Source organism: Salmo salar, chromosome ssa07, assembly GCF_905237065.1.
Source record: "Salmo salar chromosome ssa07, Ssal_v3.1, whole genome shotgun sequence".
Lineage (NCBI taxonomy): Eukaryota > Metazoa > Chordata > Actinopteri > Salmoniformes > Salmonidae > Salmo > Salmo salar.
In genome coordinates this window covers 48,565,955-48,587,673 of record NC_059448.1, presented here as the reverse complement: position 1 = coordinate 48,587,673, position 21,719 = coordinate 48,565,955, and the positions used below count along the sequence as shown (strand labels likewise).

General features: G+C 43.7%; 2 protein-coding genes across 3 annotated transcripts in view; one reads left to right on the top strand and one right to left on the bottom strand.

Annotated features, from left to right (window-relative positions):
* LOC106609494 (semaphorin-3C) overlaps nt 1–6,149 on the top strand; it is a 55,368-nt gene extending 49,219 nt beyond the window's left edge. For both annotated transcript variants that reach the window (XM_014208368.2, XM_014208367.2), the window contains exons 16-18: nt 1,401–1,468; nt 2,330–2,460; nt 3,620–6,149. In XM_014208368.2, coding sequence (XP_014063843.1) covers nt 1,401–1,468; nt 2,330–2,460; nt 3,620–4,051 — 631 coding nt within the window. In that variant the 3' untranslated portion in view covers nt 4,052–6,149. The remainder of the gene's footprint in view (nt 1–1,400; nt 1,469–2,329; nt 2,461–3,619) is intronic.
* Nucleotides 6,150–6,791: 642 nt separating this feature from the next.
* On the bottom strand, nt 6,792–14,693 carry LOC106609495 (platelet glycoprotein 4). The gene is made up of 12 exons (XM_014208370.2): nt 14,422–14,693; nt 13,900–14,060; nt 13,396–13,543; nt 11,317–11,463; nt 11,019–11,110; nt 10,171–10,220; nt 9,865–9,934; nt 9,127–9,311; nt 8,667–8,785; nt 8,361–8,434; nt 8,209–8,263; nt 6,792–8,071 (listed from the first exon to the last, which is right to left on the bottom strand). Exons 1-12 carry the CDS (start codon nt 14,542–14,544, stop codon nt 7,901–7,903), a joined length of 1,395 nt encoding a protein of 464 aa, XP_014063845.1. The 5' UTR covers nt 14,545–14,693; the 3' UTR covers nt 6,792–7,900.
* Between the last annotated feature and the right edge of the window lie 7,026 nt (nt 14,694–21,719).

The following is a 21,719-nucleotide window of genomic DNA, read 5'->3' as shown; positions in this document are numbered from 1 at the left end:
ACTTCACATAGCTTAGGTGTTATTCATGGGGAATTAGTTGGGAATAAAGACAAGCCATTATACAGCTCTTAGATGTTTGTTTGGTTTTCCCAGAAATGTACATACTGCATGCACGTCCTAGCCTGTTACTGTAATTACTTAGCTAGGTTATTTCACTGGTATAAGGAAATGTATTAGGCTGGTTATACAATGTATCTGCAGGTCGTAATGATATTATACACTATAGAAAACGTTAAGAGCGCCTGCTCTTTCCATGACCAACAGACCTGATGAATCCGGGTAAAGGCTAGGATCCCTTATTGATGTCACTTGTTAAATCCACTTCAATCAGTGTAGATGAAGGGGAGGAGACGGGTTCAAGAAGGATTTTTAAGCCTTGAGACATGGATTGTGTATGTGTGCCATTCAGAGGGTGAATGGGCAAGGCAACAGATTTAAGTGCCTTTGAACGGGGTATGGTAGTAGGTGCCAGGTGCACCGGTTTGTGTCAAGAACTGCAACGCTGCTGGGGTTTCCACGCTCAACAGTTTCCTGTGTGTATAAATAATTGTCACACCTACTCCCGCTCTCCCTCCCTGGCGCTCGAGGGCGCCAGGCTGCCCAACACTACGCACTCCTGCCACCATTACGCACACCTGTTTCCCTTGTCACGCGCATCAGCGGTTCATTGGGCTCACCTGGACTCAATCACCTGCTTTCATTACCTCCCCTATATCTGTCTGTTCCAGAGGTTGTTCCCCGCTTCAGCATTATTGTTGTCATGTCGTTCTGTTCCCTCTGTTCTGACACTGTTCCTGTCCTGTTCCTTGTCTGTGTTTGGTATACTCAGTGTATACACCATGTGTTCTTGAATTGATCCAACCATAGCCATAACACAGCCGTAGCACTGTGAGTGATACCGTTCTACTTTGAACAGTCCCCCTTCTGGTTTCCCTCCTCACCGGCTGCTCAGCTGCCATTACAGTCAACCGCAGTTCAAGTGTAGCTTGGTTAGGGAACAGAGGCTCTGCCCCTTTACACCACAGAAATCCTGCTGGAAATGTGCCTGCTGTTTAAGCTCTCTCCCTGTAGCTGTTGGATGGGATGCGACTGAACCATATAGTGGAATAACACTGCCAAATGTTCATCACACCGCTGTCTGGCTCAGTGGTCCTTCCTCACTGTTGATATTATGGGATTTTAGAGATTTTCATAATGGGCTGGAGGGTTGGTATAACCATGTTTCTAAGCTACTGGGCTTTGTGAAAGGCATTTATTCTCCAACTAGTTTATGTAGGCAATGAAACTAGATATACAATATATTTGACAGGATTCAACGGTTAGGCCACTTCACAGTACATATATATGGTACTGTATTGTGGCATTGGAAATATTTATGGATGGTTATGGTTTCTATACAGAAGGAGCAGAAGACAGGACATCATCCATGGCAACCCACTAACTCAGTGCAGAGGATTCAACCTGAAAGGTATGACAACATCCAGCCAACGTGCACCAAATGCCTGAGAAACCCACAGCTCTGTTGAATTTGCCAACAGCGGGCATTGGTGTGCTTATCCATTTATCTGATTTCCTCAACTCATTTGTTATGTGCCTGGTCTATCCCAGCTGTACTCATTTTACTCTAAAAGGGTCTAACATAGATTCTGTTGGTTTATGGGTAATTTGAGTTCAGGCCCTCTCGTGGTTCAGTAGCAGGTGCATAGTGTTTTACTGTATTGTCCCTTTGAGACTGTGTGTGTGTGTGTGTGTGAGTGAGTAAGCAAACACACTATACAGAGATGATTCACTCAATCAGCTGTCAGCAAGCGGTCTAACAAGGGGAGGCGCTACGGCCCTCATAGTGCTACATTCCAGTATAAGTCTGTGTAATTGAACATATGTCATGGGACTAAACCATATGGTCATTGGTGCTAATTAGTCTATACCCTGTCATCCATCCAGCATGGAGATGAGCTAGTTGTCTGGGACATAAACATCAGATGGCAATGCTGTCAGTTAAAGACCAGGTCAACCTAGCTTGTTCTACTATACAGATATAAAGTGCATCTCAGTGGGAATGCAATCTGACAAACAAGCTTACATGGGGATGATCTTAACTTGAGTCAAATGTCTTTAGTACATTGAAGTCAATGGGAGACTAATTGAAAATTAGACTTAAGTGTAAGTTAGGATTTGCCCACGAGTGACTGGGAGGGTTTGGTTGTACTGCAGGTGTCACTAACCCTCCGGTCTACTTTTGACCCTGACTCTTCAGACCTACATCACCCCGTTGTGTGGTTCATGTCTGTCAATGAGTTGACGTGTGTGTGAAACACCCTTGTTTCAGCGTACAGGAACGCGGTGGAGATGACCCAGTATGGGGTGAAGAACAACACCACCTTCCTGGAGTGTCTTCCTAAGTCCCCTCAGGCCTCCGTCCGCTGGCTCATCCACAGAGACAATGACAGGAGGAAAGAGGTCAGAAAACAACTTCCTGAGTCAAAGTCAACTGAGAAGATGGGTTGAACCATAGAAATGGAATGATTCATTCTGTGTGTTCAACGTCAGAGGAGGCTCAATTCCGACTCCAGTTTCTTGCAAATCAATGACGTTTAAGGCAAAAATGTAATCCCATGACGTGAAGGAGGATTGAGTAGGTATCATTTTTCCTCAGTCAGTAACACAAGGGACAGACTGAGTACAAAGGCTGTTGGTGGTCGATTACAATATCAAACACGTCATTACAATCGAATGATCGTGTCGAATGCCTTGATCTAGTTGGAACTAGATCAAGGAATTCGACACAATCCTTTGATTGTGATGCCGTGTTTGAAATAATATCAGATCACTAACGTGTCACGCCTCGGGGATGACATTACAATGTATTTATTGTCTGTGTAACAAGATAATGAGTAGTGATATACTGTAGATCAGATGTGATATGGGACCTAACTAATGAGTTTATTCTCAACGGGGGGAAACATTTCACATTACTGACACCCTCTAAGACTTCCTGCTACCCATCAGGCCATGAGAAATGATACGGGGCTGTGCAAAGAGAACCTGCTCTTTGATAAAGATTCACATCTTTTACAGATTTCGCTGTTTGTAGCTCATGCATCAAATTTATATCAGAGATTCTATGAAAATGAGTACTCCAGGTGAGCCGTTTAAAGATGTGAATCTCTCTCCAGACATTTTTGACCTTTTACTGTTGAAAAGTGATATCCCCAGTATACATACAGTAAAGGCCACACTAGAGGGTAAAACATTTGTTTTCAACAAAATTGTGTTTTTTTTTAGACACAACTGCAAACTTCAAGGAGTAGGGCATTCATGGATGATGGGAAGTTGTGATGTCATGGGCCTCCCCCTTGCTTGAGGAACAATAGAGAACAAAGGAGGAAAGCCCCCCCCCCCCTTGTGCTATGTCATGACATATCTGGACCACCTATTGAGATGTGCCTTACGTTAAGTAAATCCAGTGTTAAATGAGGTGAAAAGGAGACTGGAGTGCCACTTTAAGTTGATTTGTCTTTGCTCGATTTACTTGACTATAGATCATGCTGTGGGATAATGTGTTATGCTATAGGACAATTAAGACCATTCTGCTGACACCTCTCTTTCCCCCTTCCAGGTGAAGCTGGGTGACCGTGTGGTCGCCACTGACCATGGCCTGCTCATCCGCTCCGTCCAGCTGTCCGACCAGGGCCTGTACTATTGCCTGGCCACAGAGAACACCTTCAAGCGCACCGTGGCCAAGCTCCGCCTGCGTGTCCTGAGTGAGGCCATGGTGTCAGTGCTGATGGACAAGCAGCAGTCTCCCTGGGCCTGGGCCAGCACCCTGCACCCCAAGGCCCTGCTGTCAGCCTTCAGCCCTGCAGAGAGCCTGGCCATACAGCAGTACTGTAAGGAGAGAAAGCAGCTCCAGAGCCTGCAGGGGGCCAGGCAGCAGAAGGGGATGAAAGGAGGGCCTCCTCTACGGGGAGACATGGCCAAGCTCAAGCCCCTGCTAGACCTCCGGAAGAGCCGTAACCGCAGGAACCACCTGGAACTACCTGATGTCTGACTGGGGGAGACAAGGGGTTAACAGGGCTGTGTAGAGGGGGGTATACATGAGCACACACACACACACACACACCTGGCCACACACACACACAACCCCCGAGCTCCCACCCTGCCCAGAGGCAATGGACCTGAACTGAACACTTCCCCAGCTCCAGCTACTGTAGGTTTACAAGGAGAGAGTGGGACTCACCCTACCTGGGGCTGTCTGTAGTCTTATATGCATGAGGTACACTGACCAGATGACTGTGATATACATGCACACCTCACATCCTATCACACTCGCCAATTAGACAGAGATGTAAGACCTGACCCTGGATCAGGACACATGGAGATGTGTGGGTTAAGCCATCGGGTTCAGGTGTCGTAGGCTACATACACAGGATGACTTACTGCATTCAATGCTGCTCCCATAGTTCTATGATAATACTTGCCACACATATATACTGTAGTCACGCTATACAGTAGGCAATGGTCTGATAGCAGTATTGTAGTATAATGCAGTGTAGACATTTACAGCATGGGGAAATGCATCAGGCAGCATGTAATGGTTGAGTATGGATGGATGGATGTCTGGTCCAAGGATAACAAACCTGGAGTTACAGATGGTAAAGATTGTGATTGAGTAGGGAAATCATTGGCGTATTAATGTGTATATCCAAGAGGGTTGTTTTATAGGGAGCTAGCTGTTTACACTCTGCTCTGCAACTGTACATTGACTCATATTCATATCATATTCATCCATATGAACATTGTTTACAACTACCACCTATTACAGTTTTCCATTTGACAAAACGACAGGGCTATCGTCAATATCAGAAACAAATCTCTCATTGTATGACCCGTTTCTATGTTCCCGTTGTAGCTCTGTCTATATGGAGGAACTCTAACCCTCCTAACACCAGATAAAATAGCAGCACTGCCTATACAAAGGGCATATTGTCCATACTAAGTGGTCCCAATAAAAATATTCCATCCTTGGAAATTAAAACATAGTGGCTAGGCCAAAGTACACCTCCAGCTCAGCTGCCACCCATATGGACAGTACCGTTACACTTAAACATGTAGCGCTGTGTGAGCAAAGAACCTTTGTTGGGAGGGATTCTGCTCAATTTATTACAGGAACACGGGCAAGACCACCCTACATGTTCACAATCTTTACTCAGTCATTTTCTAAACATCACGTTTAATAGGACAAAGGTCATGTAAAACGTTAGGTCACAGCATCCTTACGTTCTGTCTTTCCTGTATTTATTCACGTTACTTGGAACATTTATGTTCTTAAACGGTACGGGACATTGTGCCATACTGTACAAGTATCTCTTCGATAGTGTATGATACTGTGTTATCAGCACATAAGCATGTTAATGTATATAAAAGCCATCTAAACTGTGGCTATTTGCAATACATCGCTGGGTTGGTTTAATACCGATGGAGTATAGCAGTCACGCACATCCTGGCTTTTGTATTCGGGTACATACACTCCTGATTTTGGGGTTTGCTTTTTCTTGATCCATGATTTGAGGAGATATATTTCATCTCCTTACCCGAGTTTTAATTTCACGTACAGCAAGGCAGACGTGCATGATCAAAAATAACCATGATGGCCATTTCATTTGAATAATGCATTTAATTCACAGTTTGAGCTGGTCAGATTGGCGCGCTCTGTTTTATATAGTGTGAATAGCTCTTTCCTGTTTGTCTCAGAAGTATAGTCTGTGTAGATATATTCATGGTTGGTATGTGTACAGAGTGTTTTTCATTCTATATTTTCATCATAACTTATGTCATTGTGTCCAGTTTTTGTGGATCTGCGCTTTTGAATGTGACCCTAGTGTATATAATTTAACACATTTCATCAAATATTCTCGACCGTATCTGCAAATCGTAGAGATATATTTTCATTTTGACATTTTTTGAAGGTCTGGCTTTTCCTTAACATATCTCTAGACTGATGACTCGTTTAAGTTTTGATCGATTCAAACTTTTAACAAAGAAGTGTCGTCATAGTGACGTTTAATGTCATTTCCATGTTATCATAAAATTGGTGTATTTCTATTTATTAATGTAATGACAGCCTGAATAAATGCATTTAGAAACTACTGTGAATTCCACACATTTAGGTAAGTAGTCCTAGATGAATCTGACAGAGGAACAGCAGGATCATTCCAAGGAGCAGTAAGTCCCCATATTTCACTTATCTCTTCAGATGTGATACACTTTCACCGTTCACAGTCACGCTTAGGCTTTACATAGATTTATTGAACGTATGAAATTCATTTGAGGTTGGTGGCACCGTAATTGGGGAGGACAGGCTTGTGGTAATGACTGGAGTGGAATAGGTGGAATGCCATTCCATTTACTCCATTTCAGCCATTATTATGAGCAATCTTCCCCTCAGCAGCCTCCACTGATGAAATTGTATGATGAATGAAAACAATCACATTACTGTTCTATTGGCAAGATATTTGCCGTGTTCATGTGCTAGTCGGAAATCTGAAATGTCCATCTTGCTAACTGGTTGAACGCGGCACGTGTCTAATAACTACAACCAGTTAGCAAGTCGAAAATGTAAGTTTCCTAGTTCCGACTCGCACGTGAATGCGGCATTAATATCGAGAAAAAGGTCAGGGGTCACTTCTGATAAATTATGGGTAGGAAGAAGCTGCCCATGCAAATGGGGTGGATATGGGAAACGGGAAAGAATTCTGGGAAACAGTGTAATGACTCAAAGTGAAGCTGAATAGATTTACAATGTGATTTATTAGGTACCCACAAGTTTAAATACTTGAAATTATACTTGGGCCTGGCCTACTTCAGAAAATTTAAATGAAGACATCAATAGCTGCTGTTAGAACTAGCATTGCATATTGGTTAGTTTTCATTTGTAGATTCATATTCAGTATTTAATATTCATTTTCAAACAGCCACACATCTTAGAAAATATGGCATAGAAAGAAAATGGCTGCTTTAGAGTGCGCTGGTGCAGAGAAGGCTGAGGAGCACTAAGGCAAGTAAAGATGTCTCCTTCAATCTCAATGAAACACTTTCCACTGTTACTGTACAATCTAGAGTAGACAGAGGTATCAAAGAGCCCCAGGAACCAGGAAATGGTCATTTTAAACCCCCTTAAACCAAAAACAGTGCTTTCTCACCAAACAAACCCAAGTGCCATGCAGAAACCACAGAATAATCATCTGTATGGGGGGTGTTTTCACTGTCATTTTGATTTACGGGCCACATGAGGTGAAAGGGAAACTGAATCATTTTTGCTTCAAATGTACAATAGAGCGGTTTGTTCCAATAATGAGAGAACCTAAGCTGGTTACTTCTCATGGGGATGTGGTCCAGTTTTGCTAGACTCATGCCGTGTCATAATCCTATTTAAGACCCCTTGAGAAGCAGGGTATCAAAAAAATGACTTCACTTCCTGCCTCCATTGATATTCATTGCTCAACTTCAGTGTAAGCCGAGATTAAGTTGAATACATTTTGAATCGGCATTGATTTATTTTTATTGGAGTCATGAATGTTCGCTACATGAATGTTATAGCAATTTCAACTGCCGTATATTCTAGCTTTCAAGATCCCTGACCAAAATCTAGCAGGGAGGTGTGTGCAAATCAAATTACAGTAACATAAAAGAACAGTATATAATAGAATGTACTTTTGTTTTTGTACAAATGAACTCACACAATGTCTACAATATATCCTCGCTATGTACCAGAGCAAGAATTTTGACATTGTAAATAACACAAATGAAGAACGTGCATGATATTAAAACTGACAAGTTACAGCTCACTGACATCCTTGTTCCCCCGCTGTTCCTCTGTTGTACAGCAGCATTGTCCCTCTCACACAAGCTTGTTGTTGTTTCTGCTTACCAAACAATGTGCCACTGCGCAGAGTACAAAGGCTGCTGACCCTAAGCCTATCAGCGTGAACTGCACCGTCTCCAGCATGTCAACACGAGATAACAGCTCCTTCTTAAACCTGTCCGCTGTCTCGTCATCCAGGGATGCCGTCTGTAGAAACAGTCGTTGAGGAATAGCATGTACAGAAACGAGTGGTTATATACATTGGAAATATGCAATAACAAACGCAAGTTTAAACGTTTTCTAAGTAAGACCTGGCAGCAGTAAGTACAGCTCAAATGACTTACCTCGTTTAGCCAAACTATAGGGAGTATGGTGTAATCCTTCACTTTCTTTAACACCCTGGAGAATATGTAATGAGAGAGAGATATCCTTGGATGAGTGTCTGTATATGCAATAGCAAAGTACGGGAAATAATAAACCAAGACATTAAACCTACGTGATGATCTTGGAGGGGCCGTACATCATGTTCACCTGCAGTCTCTTAGCGAACCTCAGACTGAACCCTGTGGTCTGACAAACAAACACCAAACACATTTATTCCCACAGCAGTTAGGCCTACTGTACTGTACACGCCAGCAACAGACAATCAGGATCTGTCAAAATCTAAATAGATGCGAGAGCAAAGGGATGTCGCTTATTGAGAGAACAGCACAAGAATACCATGCGTGCTGAGACTTTTTTGGGAGCGTTAGCATATGCACAGAGATCAGAGGTGAAAGGTGAATGGATGCAGGGCTCTCACCGGTTCCACATCCAGGAACGTGACGTGATGCTCCTCACTAGGACCAAGGCCCTCCACATCTTCAACCAGGTATGGACTACCATGCAGGAAGTGAGGCAGGGAGATGTAGACTGGTTGTCCTGGTTGAGAATATCAAAGATGGACACGTTGATCACCTGGTACTGTACACAGGACATGCATACAGTACGTGTAGAACCCACAGTTTTCCCTGACCAGGAAAAACTCTGGGACCTGCTTATATTGGAACGGAACTGCAGTAAATGCTAGTTGATATTAACCCTTTATTGCTCCTGTAAGTCTCTCTGGATAAGAGCGTCTGCTAACATGACTATAATATGCATTATTAGACTTCTGTGCCATTCATACAGTGCTAATAGATCATTAGATCATATTATGATTTGCATCCGCTGATGTCCAGCAGTGCAGGAACCAGTTGGTGACTGTTGCCCGTGTCTCTCACCACGAGAGGAGGTGATGTCCAGGACTCCGGCCAATGTGCAGTTCTTAGAGACCACAGAGTCCGTGCAGAAGCACTGGTTGTCTGGGTTGACTGCAGGTGAGGCTAGGGTGAGCGGGGGCAGTTTGAACCGGTACACCTCGATCCCCTTCAAGTTCAGGCTCCTCTCATACTCAGCCGACACAGACCTGAAGACATTGAAGAACAGTGCTTTTAGGAGACAAGGCTCTTTGTTTTTGCCGGGGCCTGACCTCTTGTGGTCATGATTAGAAAGGCATCTTCAAAAGTGATGATGGGAATAAAGAGTGCTGATTTGGGATCAGTTTAGTCTTTTAGATGAATGAATAAGATTGCATGGAGGGTGGTTCCTAGATCAGCAATACTCTGAGATGCTTATTGCATATGGCTGCAGATCTGACTACAGTGTCTCTGAATATTAGGCCAAAGGACATAGTGAAGAGTCCATTCCAGACTTCAAGGGGGGTGATAAACAAGTAGTACATTTCTATTGGCTGTATGACGGCAGTGAACAGGATTAAAGCTGATAGAAGTTTCTTTACAGTCTAGGGCCACTGCAAAACATAATCAGTTATCTCCACTTGTCTTCGTATACCGTAACACCAGTCTACATGAGATCTGAACATTGATGAGTTATCTCCACTTGTCTTCGTATACCGTAACACCAGTCTACATGAGATCTGAACATTACTATCCACCCCAATAGGTAAATGATCACTCCACCTGCTGATGTCAGGGGAGAAGAAGTACAGAGGCTTCTTCTTGTCCAGGAAGGGAGAGAATGACGAGCCATCTGATGAAAATAGTCAGAACAATGGTAAAGTTAGTCAGAACAATGGTAAAGAACATAGAATTTAATATATTAACCATGGGAGTATAAGATGACTTAGTAACGATTCTCCAGTGTTCTTAATTGATTTCTTACGCATTTGAAATGTTTTGGTTGTGTGATGATAGCGTAAAATGTAATTCAACAAGACAGTGATGCAATGGAAGTTGTCTGCTGCCTGGGTATTTGGGTGACTGTACCTGTGCCGTTGATCATGTCGCAGTATGTGTTGTTCCAGAAAGACACCTTCCTATTAGAGAGAAATGGGCTCATCAGTAAAGCCATCAGTTATTGGGTAATACGACCCAGACAAAAACTACCTACGATCAGGGGCGGACTGGGACAATAAATTGGCCCTGGCATTTCAAACATACCAGCATATTTTTTTCCTTGAGGCCCCCACACCGGCCTATTTATTTTCTTAGAGGCCCCCATTATTAGCCAGATAATTATTTGGGGCACAAAAAAAACTAGTTAGACAGGCCTACTGGGCTACAAATGGACCAGCCCATCAGGCTTTTGCCCAAAATACCAGATGGCCAGTCCGCGCCTGCCTACACTCACCAAAGACCTGTGGTTTTACATGGTTTGCCAGGAGAATTCTACAGATGATGCTGTAAATCCATGACGCCATTAGACTGAATTGACAATATGGACCCTACGATAACGGTAACAGACTCAGATGTTTCACTTTAAAATGTATGCCAAACAAAAAGCATTGATTTAAAAGTTTAATAACAAACCATGCAACTCTATGCACAAGGACTACTTTGAACAATTTACACAGAAAATTTCAAACACATTTACTAGAACTGTGCAGATGCACATTTTTCTAACAGAATTAGTTTATTTTTTATTTTGTTTATTGATATTACAGTAGGTGAAGTGGATTTACATCCGGTAACGGAATAACGGTAAGAGAATTACATCATGGCTCCCTGTTATGATATGAGGGGAAGGTTAGTGTGTACTCATTTCACTATTCGGATTCAACCCTCACAACAACTCTCCATCAACTTTAGTGTGTTGAGGCTCAAGATAGACTCACTTTTCCCCCTGCCAGCTGTCAATGATAGACACTTTAGAGATGTCATCCTTGCCTGTGAAGACACTGTATGGCCCATCATAGGTGCCGTTGTACTGAGGAAACAGCACATCACACCATAGTACAGTTAGGTAGCTACACAACATTAGATTTCATTAAGTTACTCTTACATTTTCAGTGAATGTCACATAAATAATGTAGATTGGTATTTTTTGGAATGATGTACATATAAAACTAAATAAAGAATTGGTATTATTCTGTATAGGGAAGGTGTATGAAAATGATATGCATGTGAGCTTACAGGAAAAAAGAGGCCCAGTGTCCCTTTCAGAATGGGGTCTTTATAACCCCAGAGGATTTCCCTCACTGTCCGTCGCTGGAAGAGTGAGACATTGTTTAACTTTATTGCAGCTTCCAGTACCCATGGGGGAAACAACTTGTACCCACCCTGAAAGGAAGGAGAAGAAAAAGGAAGTTGCATTTCCATTATTCAAAACGAGTACATGACATAATTCAGCTCACCTGCATATTACAGATTCCCCGGCTCATACAGATAGAGGATTACAACAGAAACGTTTTATGACTGATGTGGTGACATGCGAGAGAGGGCTGTGTCCTACAAATGGTTGTATTATTGCCTCTAACCTTATAGATCCTTGAACATAAAGTGCCTTCGGGAAGTAGTCAGACCACTTGACATTTTGTTAGGTTACAGCCTTGTTCTAAAATGGATTAAATAAAAAGAATCCTCAGCAATCTACACACAATACCCCATAATGACAATGCAAAAACAGGTTTTAATTCGCAAATATATAACATATAAAAAACAGAAATTCCTTATTTACATAAGTATTCAGACCCTTTGCTATGAGACTCGAAATTAAGCTCAGGTTCATCCTGTTTCCATTGATCATCCTTTTTCTAAATGCCCCTTTTTTCTCCCCAATTTCGTGGTATCCAATTGGTAGTTAGTCTTGTCCCATCGCTGCAACTCCCATACGGACTCGGGAGAGGCAAGGGTCAGGAAGGCCGTGCGTCCTCCGAAACACAACCCAGCCAAGCCGCACTGCTTCTTGACACAATGTCCGCTTAACCCGGAAGCCAGCCGCCAATGTGTCGGAGGAAACACCGTACACCTGGCGACCGTGTCAGCCTGCATTGCGCCCGGCCCGCCACAGGAGTTACTAGTGCGCGATCGGACGAACATCCCTGCCGGCCAAACCCTCCCCTAACCCGGACAACGCTGGGACAATTGTGCGTTGCCCCATGGGTCTCCCTGTTTCTACAACTTCATTGGAGTCCACCTGTGGTACATTCATGATTGAGAAAGGCACACACCTGTCTATATAAGGTCCCACAGTTGACAGTGCATGTCAGAGCAAAAACCAAGCCATGAGGTCGAAGGATTTTTGATGGTCACTCTGACAGAGCTCTAGAGCTCCTCTGTGGAGATGGGAGAACTTTCTAGAAAAACAAGCATCTCCGCAACACTCCCCCAATCAAGCCTTTATGGTAGAGTGGCCAGACGGAAGCCACTCCTCAGTAAAAGGCACGACAGCCCACTTGGAGTTTGCCAAAAGGCACCTAAAGACTCTCAGACCATGAGAAACAAGATTCTCTGGTCTGATGGAACCAAGAATGAACTGTTTGGCCTGAATGCCAAGCATCACGTCTGGAGGAAACTTGACAAGACAACACAGGAGTGGCTTCGGGACAAGTCTCTGAATGTCCTTGAGTGGCCCAGCCAGAGCTCGGACTTGAACTTGATCGAACATCTCTGGAGAGACCTGAAAATAGCTGTACAGCGAGGCTCCCCATCCAACCTGACAGAGCTTGAGAGGATCTGCAGAGAAGAATGGGAGAAACTCCCCAAATACAGGTGTGCCAAGCTTGTAGCGTCAACAAAGTACTGAGTAAAGGGTCTGAATACTTATGTAAATGTGATATTTAAATTTCTTAAAGGCTGTTTTTGCTTTGTCAATATGGGGTATTGTGTGTAGATTGATGAGGGGAAAAACTATTTAATCCATATTAGAATAAGGCTGTAATGTAACAAAATGTGGAAAAAGTCAAGGGATCTGAACACTTTCCGAAGGCACTGTACATGTGCACTTCAACCAAACATTCACAATAACACTGAGACCACCACAGCCAGACTCACAACTAAATAAGTTGTGGTATGTAAAAACAGTAAAAGCTAGGGCCCCATAATGTATGTTGTGCTCGTACAAACCAGACACTTAGTTCCCTTCAACCCCAGCTCTCGTTATTGTCCCTTTTCTCTACTCCAGACAAAGTAACCCCGACAGAGGTGGAATACACAGTATCCACTCAGACAGGTAGAGAGCCATCACAAGGTAATGAGGTGTCACCCACTTACAGCCACAGCCAGGTTGAGGGAGGTGACACTGTCCTCCTCAGACCCCACAGACATGGAGGGCTCAAATATGGCCCCCGCAGGGAGCAGGAAGGAGATGGTGTGGTTTTCTGGGTTGGCCGTGATGTTCTCTTTGGGCAGGTACCGTGTCCTGATGGGTAGAGAGAGACACACGGACGAGTGTCACCCACCCTTTCATCTCCTGCTTTCTCACCCAGTGACTTTTAATCTCTCGTACATTATACCATATTAGATTAGATTCTAGATTAGATTCTAGATTAGATTTAGTAAAATATAGGTATTTTCTTTTCATCTATATGAATTGTAGATATTAAAGAGCAATTTATAATTCAAGTCATCCAATTATATTTAGAATACAAAGTGGAGATGAACAACACCATAGGTTTTCCTCTATACAGCGTTGAAATCACCCAACAGAGATGATGCACATCGTATATACATCATTTTGTTGATCTTTTAGAGACATTTGAGTGAGTAGGGACCTACTTGTATGTATAGGGCCCTTTCTCCACCAATTTTGGCTTTGACCCATTCTCCACCACGTCCAGTGGGTTCTGCACGTCAAAGAGCCAGAACTGCCTATACACAGGTGCGTCTGCAGACACCCAGTTGTTCCAGGCTGTGGTCCCAGGCTCGATGACCGATTCCTGCATTCACCAGACAGACATAAACTCTTTCTATACAGTGCCCTGGTTTTAGGTAAAGCAGCAATCTTTTGACTCATTTATTTAAGTTATGTCCAAAGTGGCTGTCAACTTTTTAGATGCATTTGGAAAATATGACCGGGGACCTAGTAATGCAAGAGATTGAACAAATGAAGATATTTCTTTCACTTACTGTTTAGAATCTACTCTCATGTCCCTTTCTTGCTAGCAGAAAACCACTTTTTCCTAAATGGACCTCTTATTACCTCTTACCGCTCTTATTTCTATGTTTCTCTTGCCCACCTCTCATGCACTTGATTGACCACCTCCACAATGTTTACACCTCTAGCAAGCTGACACTCACCTTTGTAACAGTCTCACGGATGATATTGTTCCCCACAGGGATAAGGATTATACCTAATATGGCCACTGCAATTCCAGCCCCAATTCCAGCCTTTAGCCCACACAGCTTGTTACAGCAACCCATGGTGGTGTGTGTTTCTGTCTGTGGGTGTATGTAGGTCCCAGCAGCAGCTGTGCCAGTGGAGAGCCCGAGAGACTGAGACTGAAGGACAAGTACAGGCAGACGTAGCTGGTCCTAAACCAGGCCACCTACTGATAAGAGGTATATAATAATGTGACAGCTGGGGGTTGAAGGTTGAGTGATGGTGACTCCTGGCCAAAAGATATCACTACACTATATGACAGCTGATTAGAGCTCTGCTTAACTGAGGCGGAGTCAAGAAGGAAGGAGATGCTCTGAGAGGCACTGTGATTTCTGTACCTTTAAATACAGAGCAGGTCTCTGTGTATCATGCTGTGTTAACTGGATATTCTATTCTAATATTATTTCCTGATGGGATGGGGGTTGCTTTATGCTCTCCCCCTGCTTAGTGGAAGAGATGAGATGGTCACTGTTGGAGGTGTGTCAGAGGAGACAAATTGGGTACTTTTCAGATAATATATCCACAACTGTAGGTTTTCAATGGAATTTGCAGAGCTTTATTAATCCCATGCTGATATCAAAGAAGTAGATGCGTAATCTTGATTATATGATTATGGTAAACCACGGTTATGACAGCCATAAATTTGAGTGATATTGGAGTTATCTTCTCCCTCTGTCTGTTCAAATGTCAGGTCATTCAGTATGTGGGAGATTGTGTCACAAATATGCCCCCTGGTGTTACAAATACAGACCTACATCTTTTGTTGAACGGGTGTATTTATTATTGCAGTACCGTACTGACATGCTTTATTCAGGTGTGGTTATCTTAGAGTTAATAGGTTCCTCCTCTTCCCTCCAGGTGACCCTCAGTCCCACATCCATATCTCTACTTTACTAAACACCCTGACCCAGAGGAACCTGGTGGGAGGACATATAAACTCAGCAAAAAAGGAAACGTCCTCTCACTGTCAACTGCAATTATTTTCAGCAAACTTAACATGTGTAAATATTTGTATGAACATAACAAGATTCAATAACTGAGACATAAACTGAACAAGTTCCACAGACATGTGACTAACAGAAATTGAATAATGTGTCCCTGAACAAAGGGGAGGGGTCATAATCAAAAGTAACAGTCAGTATCTGGTGTGGCCACCAGCTGCATTAAGTACTGCAGTGCATCTCCTCCTCATGGACTGCACCAAATTTGCCAGTTCTTGCTGTGAGATGTTACCCCACTCTTCCACCAAGGCACCTACAAGTTCCCAGACATTTCTGGGGAGAATGGCCCTAGCCCTCACCCTCCGATCCAACAGGTCCCAGACGTGCTCAATGGGATTGAGATCCGGACACTTCGCTGGCCATGGCAGAACACTGACATTCCTGTCTTGCAGGAAATCATGCACAGAATGGGCAGTATGGCTGGTGGCATTGTCATGCAGGAGGGTCATGTCAGGATGAGCCTGCAGGAAGGGTACCACATGAGGGAGGAGGATGTCTTCCCTGTAACGTGCAATGTTGAGATTGCTTGCAATGACAACAAGCTCAGTCCGATGATGCTGTGACACACCGCCCCAGACCATGACGGACCCTCCACCTCCAAATCAATCCTGCTCCAGAGTACAGGCCTCAGTGTAACGCTCATTCCTTCGACGATAAACGCAAATCCGACCATCACCCCTGGTGAGACAAAACTGCGACTCGTCAGTGAAGAGCACTTTTTGACAGTCCTGTCTGGTCCAGCGACGGTGGGTTTGTGACAATAGGCAACGTTGTTGCCGGTGATGTCTGGTGAGGACCTGCCTTACAACAGGCCTACAAGCCCTCAGTCCAGCCTCTCTCAGCCTATTGCGGACAGTCTGAGCACTGATGGAAGGATTGTGCGTTCCTGGTGTAACTCGGGCTGTTGTTGTTGCCATGCTGTACCTGTCCCGCAGGTGTGATGTTCAGATGTACCGATCCTGTGCAGGTGTTGTTACACATGGTCTGCCACTGTGAGGACGATCAGCTGTCCATCCTGTCTCCCTGTAGCGCAGTCTTAGGCATCTCACAGTACAGACATAGCAATTTATTGCCCTGGCCACATCTGCAGTCCTCATGCCTCCTTGCAGCATGCCTAAGGCATGTTCACAAAGATGAGCAGGGATCCTGGGCATCTTTCTTTCTGTGTTTTTCAAAGTCAGTAGAAAGGCCTCTTTAGTGTCCTAAGTTTTCATAACTGTGACCTTAATTGCCTACCATCTGTAAGCTGTTAGTGTCTTAATGACCGTTTCACAGGTGCATGTTCATTAAATTGGGAAACAGTGTTTAAACCCTTTACAATGAAGATCTGTGAAGTTACTTGGAATTTTACGAATTATCTTTGAGAGATAATGAAAAAGGGATGTTTCTTTTTTTGCTGAGTTTAGGAGGATGGGCTCATTGTAATGGCTGGATTGGAATTAATGGAACGGATTCAAACGTGTGGTTTCCATATGTTTGATACAGTTCAATATAATCCATTCCAGCCATTACAATGAGTACATCCTCCTATGGCACCTCCCACCAGCCTCCTCTGCCCCCCTGACCTGCCACACCCTGTTCTTCGCTTTTACGGGCACAAGGTAGCTAGTGGTTAAGAGCGTTGGGCCAGTAACCAAAAAGTTTCTGGTTTGAATCCCCAAGCTGACTAAATAAAAATCTATTGATTTGCCCTTGAGTAAGGCACTCAAACCAAATTGTTCCTGTAAATCACTCTGGATTTGAGCATCTGCTAAATGACACATTTTTATTTAAATGTATTTAATGCACAGGAGGGCATCAAACTCCACCTGAAGAATCATTACAACAGGTGCACAAACCTGGATGAATAAAGCTTACGTGTGATTCCTTGTTCAATATGCCAAAGCAGCATATGCATTCTACATAATAAACTGCGATCTGAAAGAGGCTGATCAAGCAAATGTTAATTGTCAACAACAAAAAATACTGTCAGCAAAATATTGGTTGAAATGACTGTCTTTCACACATTAAGATACTTCAGAATGACACCATCACCACAACAGCCTACCACAGCTAGGTGTTATTATGTGTTATTACACCACATTCCACCTGTTGGATCTTTCATCTACAGAGCTTGGCTTCCTGCCCTCCAATTCTCATTCTCATCTCCATTCCATTTCCACAATAAAGGTTCTAAACCTATTTCAATGTTTGGTCCTTGCTTCGCAAACAGGCACATAAGCAGGCCTCTCTTCATGTGAAACCATTTGGAATAGTGTTATAAGAATTTTATATCTTGATGATAATAATCAATAATCAATTCGCCTTGACTAATGCCCAAGGTTTGTAAGACAATGGGTTAAAATAATTAGGCAAGGACTCAGCTTTCTGCAAAAGGTTTCTGTAGCTTTATTCAGAGAACGTTCTGGCGTCAGGATAACAAAACAGTCATTATATAGTTCTTGCTTACTTACGCACATGCATTTACACACAATCCGTTGGTGACCTGCAACCCCCATAAACTTCTCACACTGTTTATCACCTTCTGGCTCACCCTGTTCCTTTCCTTCAAGGTTAGGAACTCTCTGAGGTTTTACTCCCTTGACCATCTGCTTCTCTATCTCTCTATACTAATTGCATACACACATTTCTTTCCCTCTCCAGTGGTTCCTGGACTTTCCGGAACTAATCAGACTAATCGATCCCTACATTGATCATTACATTGCTGTATGACTAATAATTCATCATGGTTTATTGATTCATTTACCTATATTAGATAATTCTCTTATCAAATAGTTACAATATATAAGAAATGACATTAGAAGATGTATTTAATTAAATAGTTATATTTAATGACATTGCAAGACTGGGGTCATGACTAACATTACCATTTCAGATTACTGCCATGATTATTAATAGGCGCAAGGTTCTCAGATCAGTCTTGTTTGCTTTTCATTTCACATAGGTTGGAAGAGCTGTCAAAGGTTAAAACAAAAATGTGCTGTGAGCTGTACCTCTGTGTCTGTCAATGAGCTGATTGTTTAGGAATTGAATGAGTGTGCATTAACCCATCGAGACATGACATATCTAATCATGCAAATGATCAGAGGCTTTTAGATAATAATTGCAGGATTTGAACCCATGCCTCACATGAAGGAGATGCCTGCGTTAGCCCTTGTGTCAGGCATGTGCGTACTTGTGCTGAAGTCAGGTGCAGGAGAGCAGAGAATTGTGAACAGGCGCACACTTTATTATGGCAGGAGAGATATACAGACAGACGCAGCTGTCCAAAACCCTCCAGCCAACAAGGTCAAAGTGTAAACCCGGCTCAGTGTAAGGTCAAAGTGTAAACCGGCTCAGTTGGTAGAGCATGGTGTTTGCAACGCCAGCATGGTGTGTGCAACGCCAGGGTTGTGGGTTCGATTCCCACGGGGGGCCAGTACAAAAAAGAAAAAAAAAGAAAACGACCGCCGCCCTGTTTGTCTTCACCTTCGCTAATAGCCCCTCCTTTCCTTCCCACTATCCCCAGGGGAGCCAGTGCCCCCATCTACCCCTCCCCTATGGGGTATCCCTACCAGTGCACCATCCTGGGCAACCCCAGCCCACTTACCTGATCCTGGATCCAGAAACACCTCCTCCCACTTCACCGTGAAGGAGAGACAGACTGAGTGGGGCTCAAACCCACATTACAAGGAATGTGACCTTGAAGTGCTGGGTGTGTAAAACCCAGCATATACCTCATGAGCCACTCCTGAGATCTGACCAGTGCTCATCCGTGATATTTAACCAGACAATTCTAGAACACTTAAATACAAACATCTTGGGCAAAGCTAGCATTCAAACCCATGTTGGAGTTGGCTTGCCTCTCCAGCACTAACCTGTTGAGCTATCAAGGAACTCAGGGGTTCAGAGCTTCAAATGAGTATTCATCACTATGTTCTCTTCACTTGTATTCTCCACCAGATGGCCACCAGCATGATCCTGTGCAGTTTAAATGAGAGGCCACTGAAGGCTCCAGTGTATTAGTAAGTGAAAAAGATCCCATTCATGGCAAGTTTAATTTTTTTAATTGATATCACTGTAACATCTGCTTCCAACTCACACCCTCAAACACGTAGATCCCCTGAACGTAGCTCACTTTCCAGCTCACTCTCAAACACCTAGATCCCCTGAGCGCAGCTCACTTTCCAGCTCACTCTCAAACACCTAGATCCCCTGAGCGCAGCTCACTTTCCAGCTCACACTCTCAAACACCTAGATCCCCTGAGCGCAGCTCACTTTCCAGCTCACTCTCAAACACCTAGATCCCCTGAGCGCAGCTCACTTTCCAGCTCACTCTCAAACACCTAGATCCCCTGAGCGCAGCTCACTTTCCAGCTCACTCTCAAACACCTAGATCCCCTGAGCGCAGCTCACACTCCAGATCCCAATCACCTGAATTATAATCACCTGTTCACTCACCTGTATGTCATTTACACACACTATTTAGTTCAGTTCTTTGCACCCCATCACTGTGAGGAATTGTTTGTTTTGTGACACATGTTGTTCTGAGCGCTGGGGTTTCCACTGTGATTTACGCCGCGCGTGTATGATAGTTTTTGCCTGTACTTTAGCCTATTGGATTTCCTGTTATCTACCTATTGCCTGATCCCCTGGACTAGGTTACTAGCCCTTTTGGACCCCTGTGTGTGACCTTCTGCCTGCCCCTGGACCCAGCTACCTGCCTCCTCCTGTGGTCCTTTGCGATAAACACCTGCTGTGCCCTGCGCTTGAAACCAGCTCTCTGTCTCACCTTGTGTTCATTACAATCACAATATCTTTTATTTTGGATCTTGATGAGGGCTTAAGCATATTCCGTTGGATAGCTTACTGCTTGGGGGTCGAGTGTTGGTTTGTGAAGATGGCCCCCTACGGTAGGAAGTCGGTTATAATGTTCATTCACGGCATCACAACTCGGGCGAAGGACAGTATAGCTAATTAGACTGCTGCCCAGGTGAGAGGTTAGAGGTTACAGGAGCAGCCTATAGAGTGTCACTGTTCAGCAGGTCTCAGCTCCTGTTTCACCATCCTCTCAATGTCCTTGCCCACATCTGGGTCCTCAATGGTAGGAGTGATCTGTGGAGACAGACGCTTCCCCAGTAGCCTTTTTTATATATTAAATCAGTTTAAATTGAATTACATTTGATATTTGATATGATCCTCAAGCCTTTATCCAATTTGTTGGTATGAATTAAATTTATCCAACAACTGGCTCACCAGAAAACTGAATTGGCAGCTGTACAGGCAGCTGTACAGGAATCTTACTGAATAATTCCACCTTTGTTGTCCAGAAACAACCATTATTAATTTCTATGCAACTATCCCTCAAAGTGGGCCTGAATGTCTCACGTTTTTTAATATGATTCAATGGGCTTGTTGAATTCATCCTAAATTTAGATTAGGTGAATGGCTTCCTGTTGACCAGGTTGGCATGGGGATCTTCCCAGAACCGCTCTTGGGGAGACCTCTGACAATCAGCACCTTCGTGAAAGCAGCCACTGGTCCGATGGTCTCTCTGACCAGGCTCACCATCTCCATCACCACATCTCCCTGGCTTTTCTGTAAGACAGACAGACCACAGGTGGAGAACCACCTCCAACTGGGCACGGACATTCGAGAACGAAGAAAGTATCACCCAGAACAGATTAGTTGAAAAATGGGTGCTGGCGCTTTCCATTAGCCAAGCTGTAACGCTGTATGGAGCTGTCTCATACCACGTTATAATTCTGTATCTACCTCTTCTACTCTCCTCAGCACCTGGCCTGTATCTGTGGTCACAAAGGGAAATCTGTTCATAGGAAACCATTAGAATAGCAGGGGTCACCACCATTATTTTGCATGTACTCCTAAACATCCCCATTTGAAAGTAAAATGTTATGTAAAAGGCATGCTGGAAATGTTCCCTGCATGCCTGGCTGGAAAGAAATACATGGAATAGTATCAAACACATGTTTGATTCAATTACATTCACTCCATTCCGGCCATTGTTATGAGTCATCCTCCCCTCAGCAGTCTCCTGTGATGCAGACTATTCACATGGTATCTCTATCAGGTGGAGATGAGGTCTTTCCATGGAGATCAGTCTTTTCTCTATAAAACCACCAGGGGGCAGAAATGCAACTACAACTCAGGTGTTGCATACACTTTGATATTGTTTTATTCTGGAATATTTTTTTTTTTTATTATATGTGTACTGT

Excerpts from the sequence above, each read along its gene's own strand:
- LOC106609495 (XM_014208370.2), bottom strand. The coding sequence starts at position 14,544 with ATGGGTTGCTGTAACAAGCTGTGTGGGCTAAAGGCTGGAATTGGGGCT. Across the intron at positions 14,061-14,421 it reads TCCGTGAGACTGTTACAAAG|GAATCGGTCATCGAGCCTGG; the intron begins GTGAGTGTCAGC and ends TGGTGAATGCAG. Across the intron at positions 8,435-8,666 it reads CGTTCCTGGATGTGGAACCG|ACCACAGGGTTCAGTCTGAG; the intron begins GTGAGAGCCCTG and ends TTTGTTTGTCAG.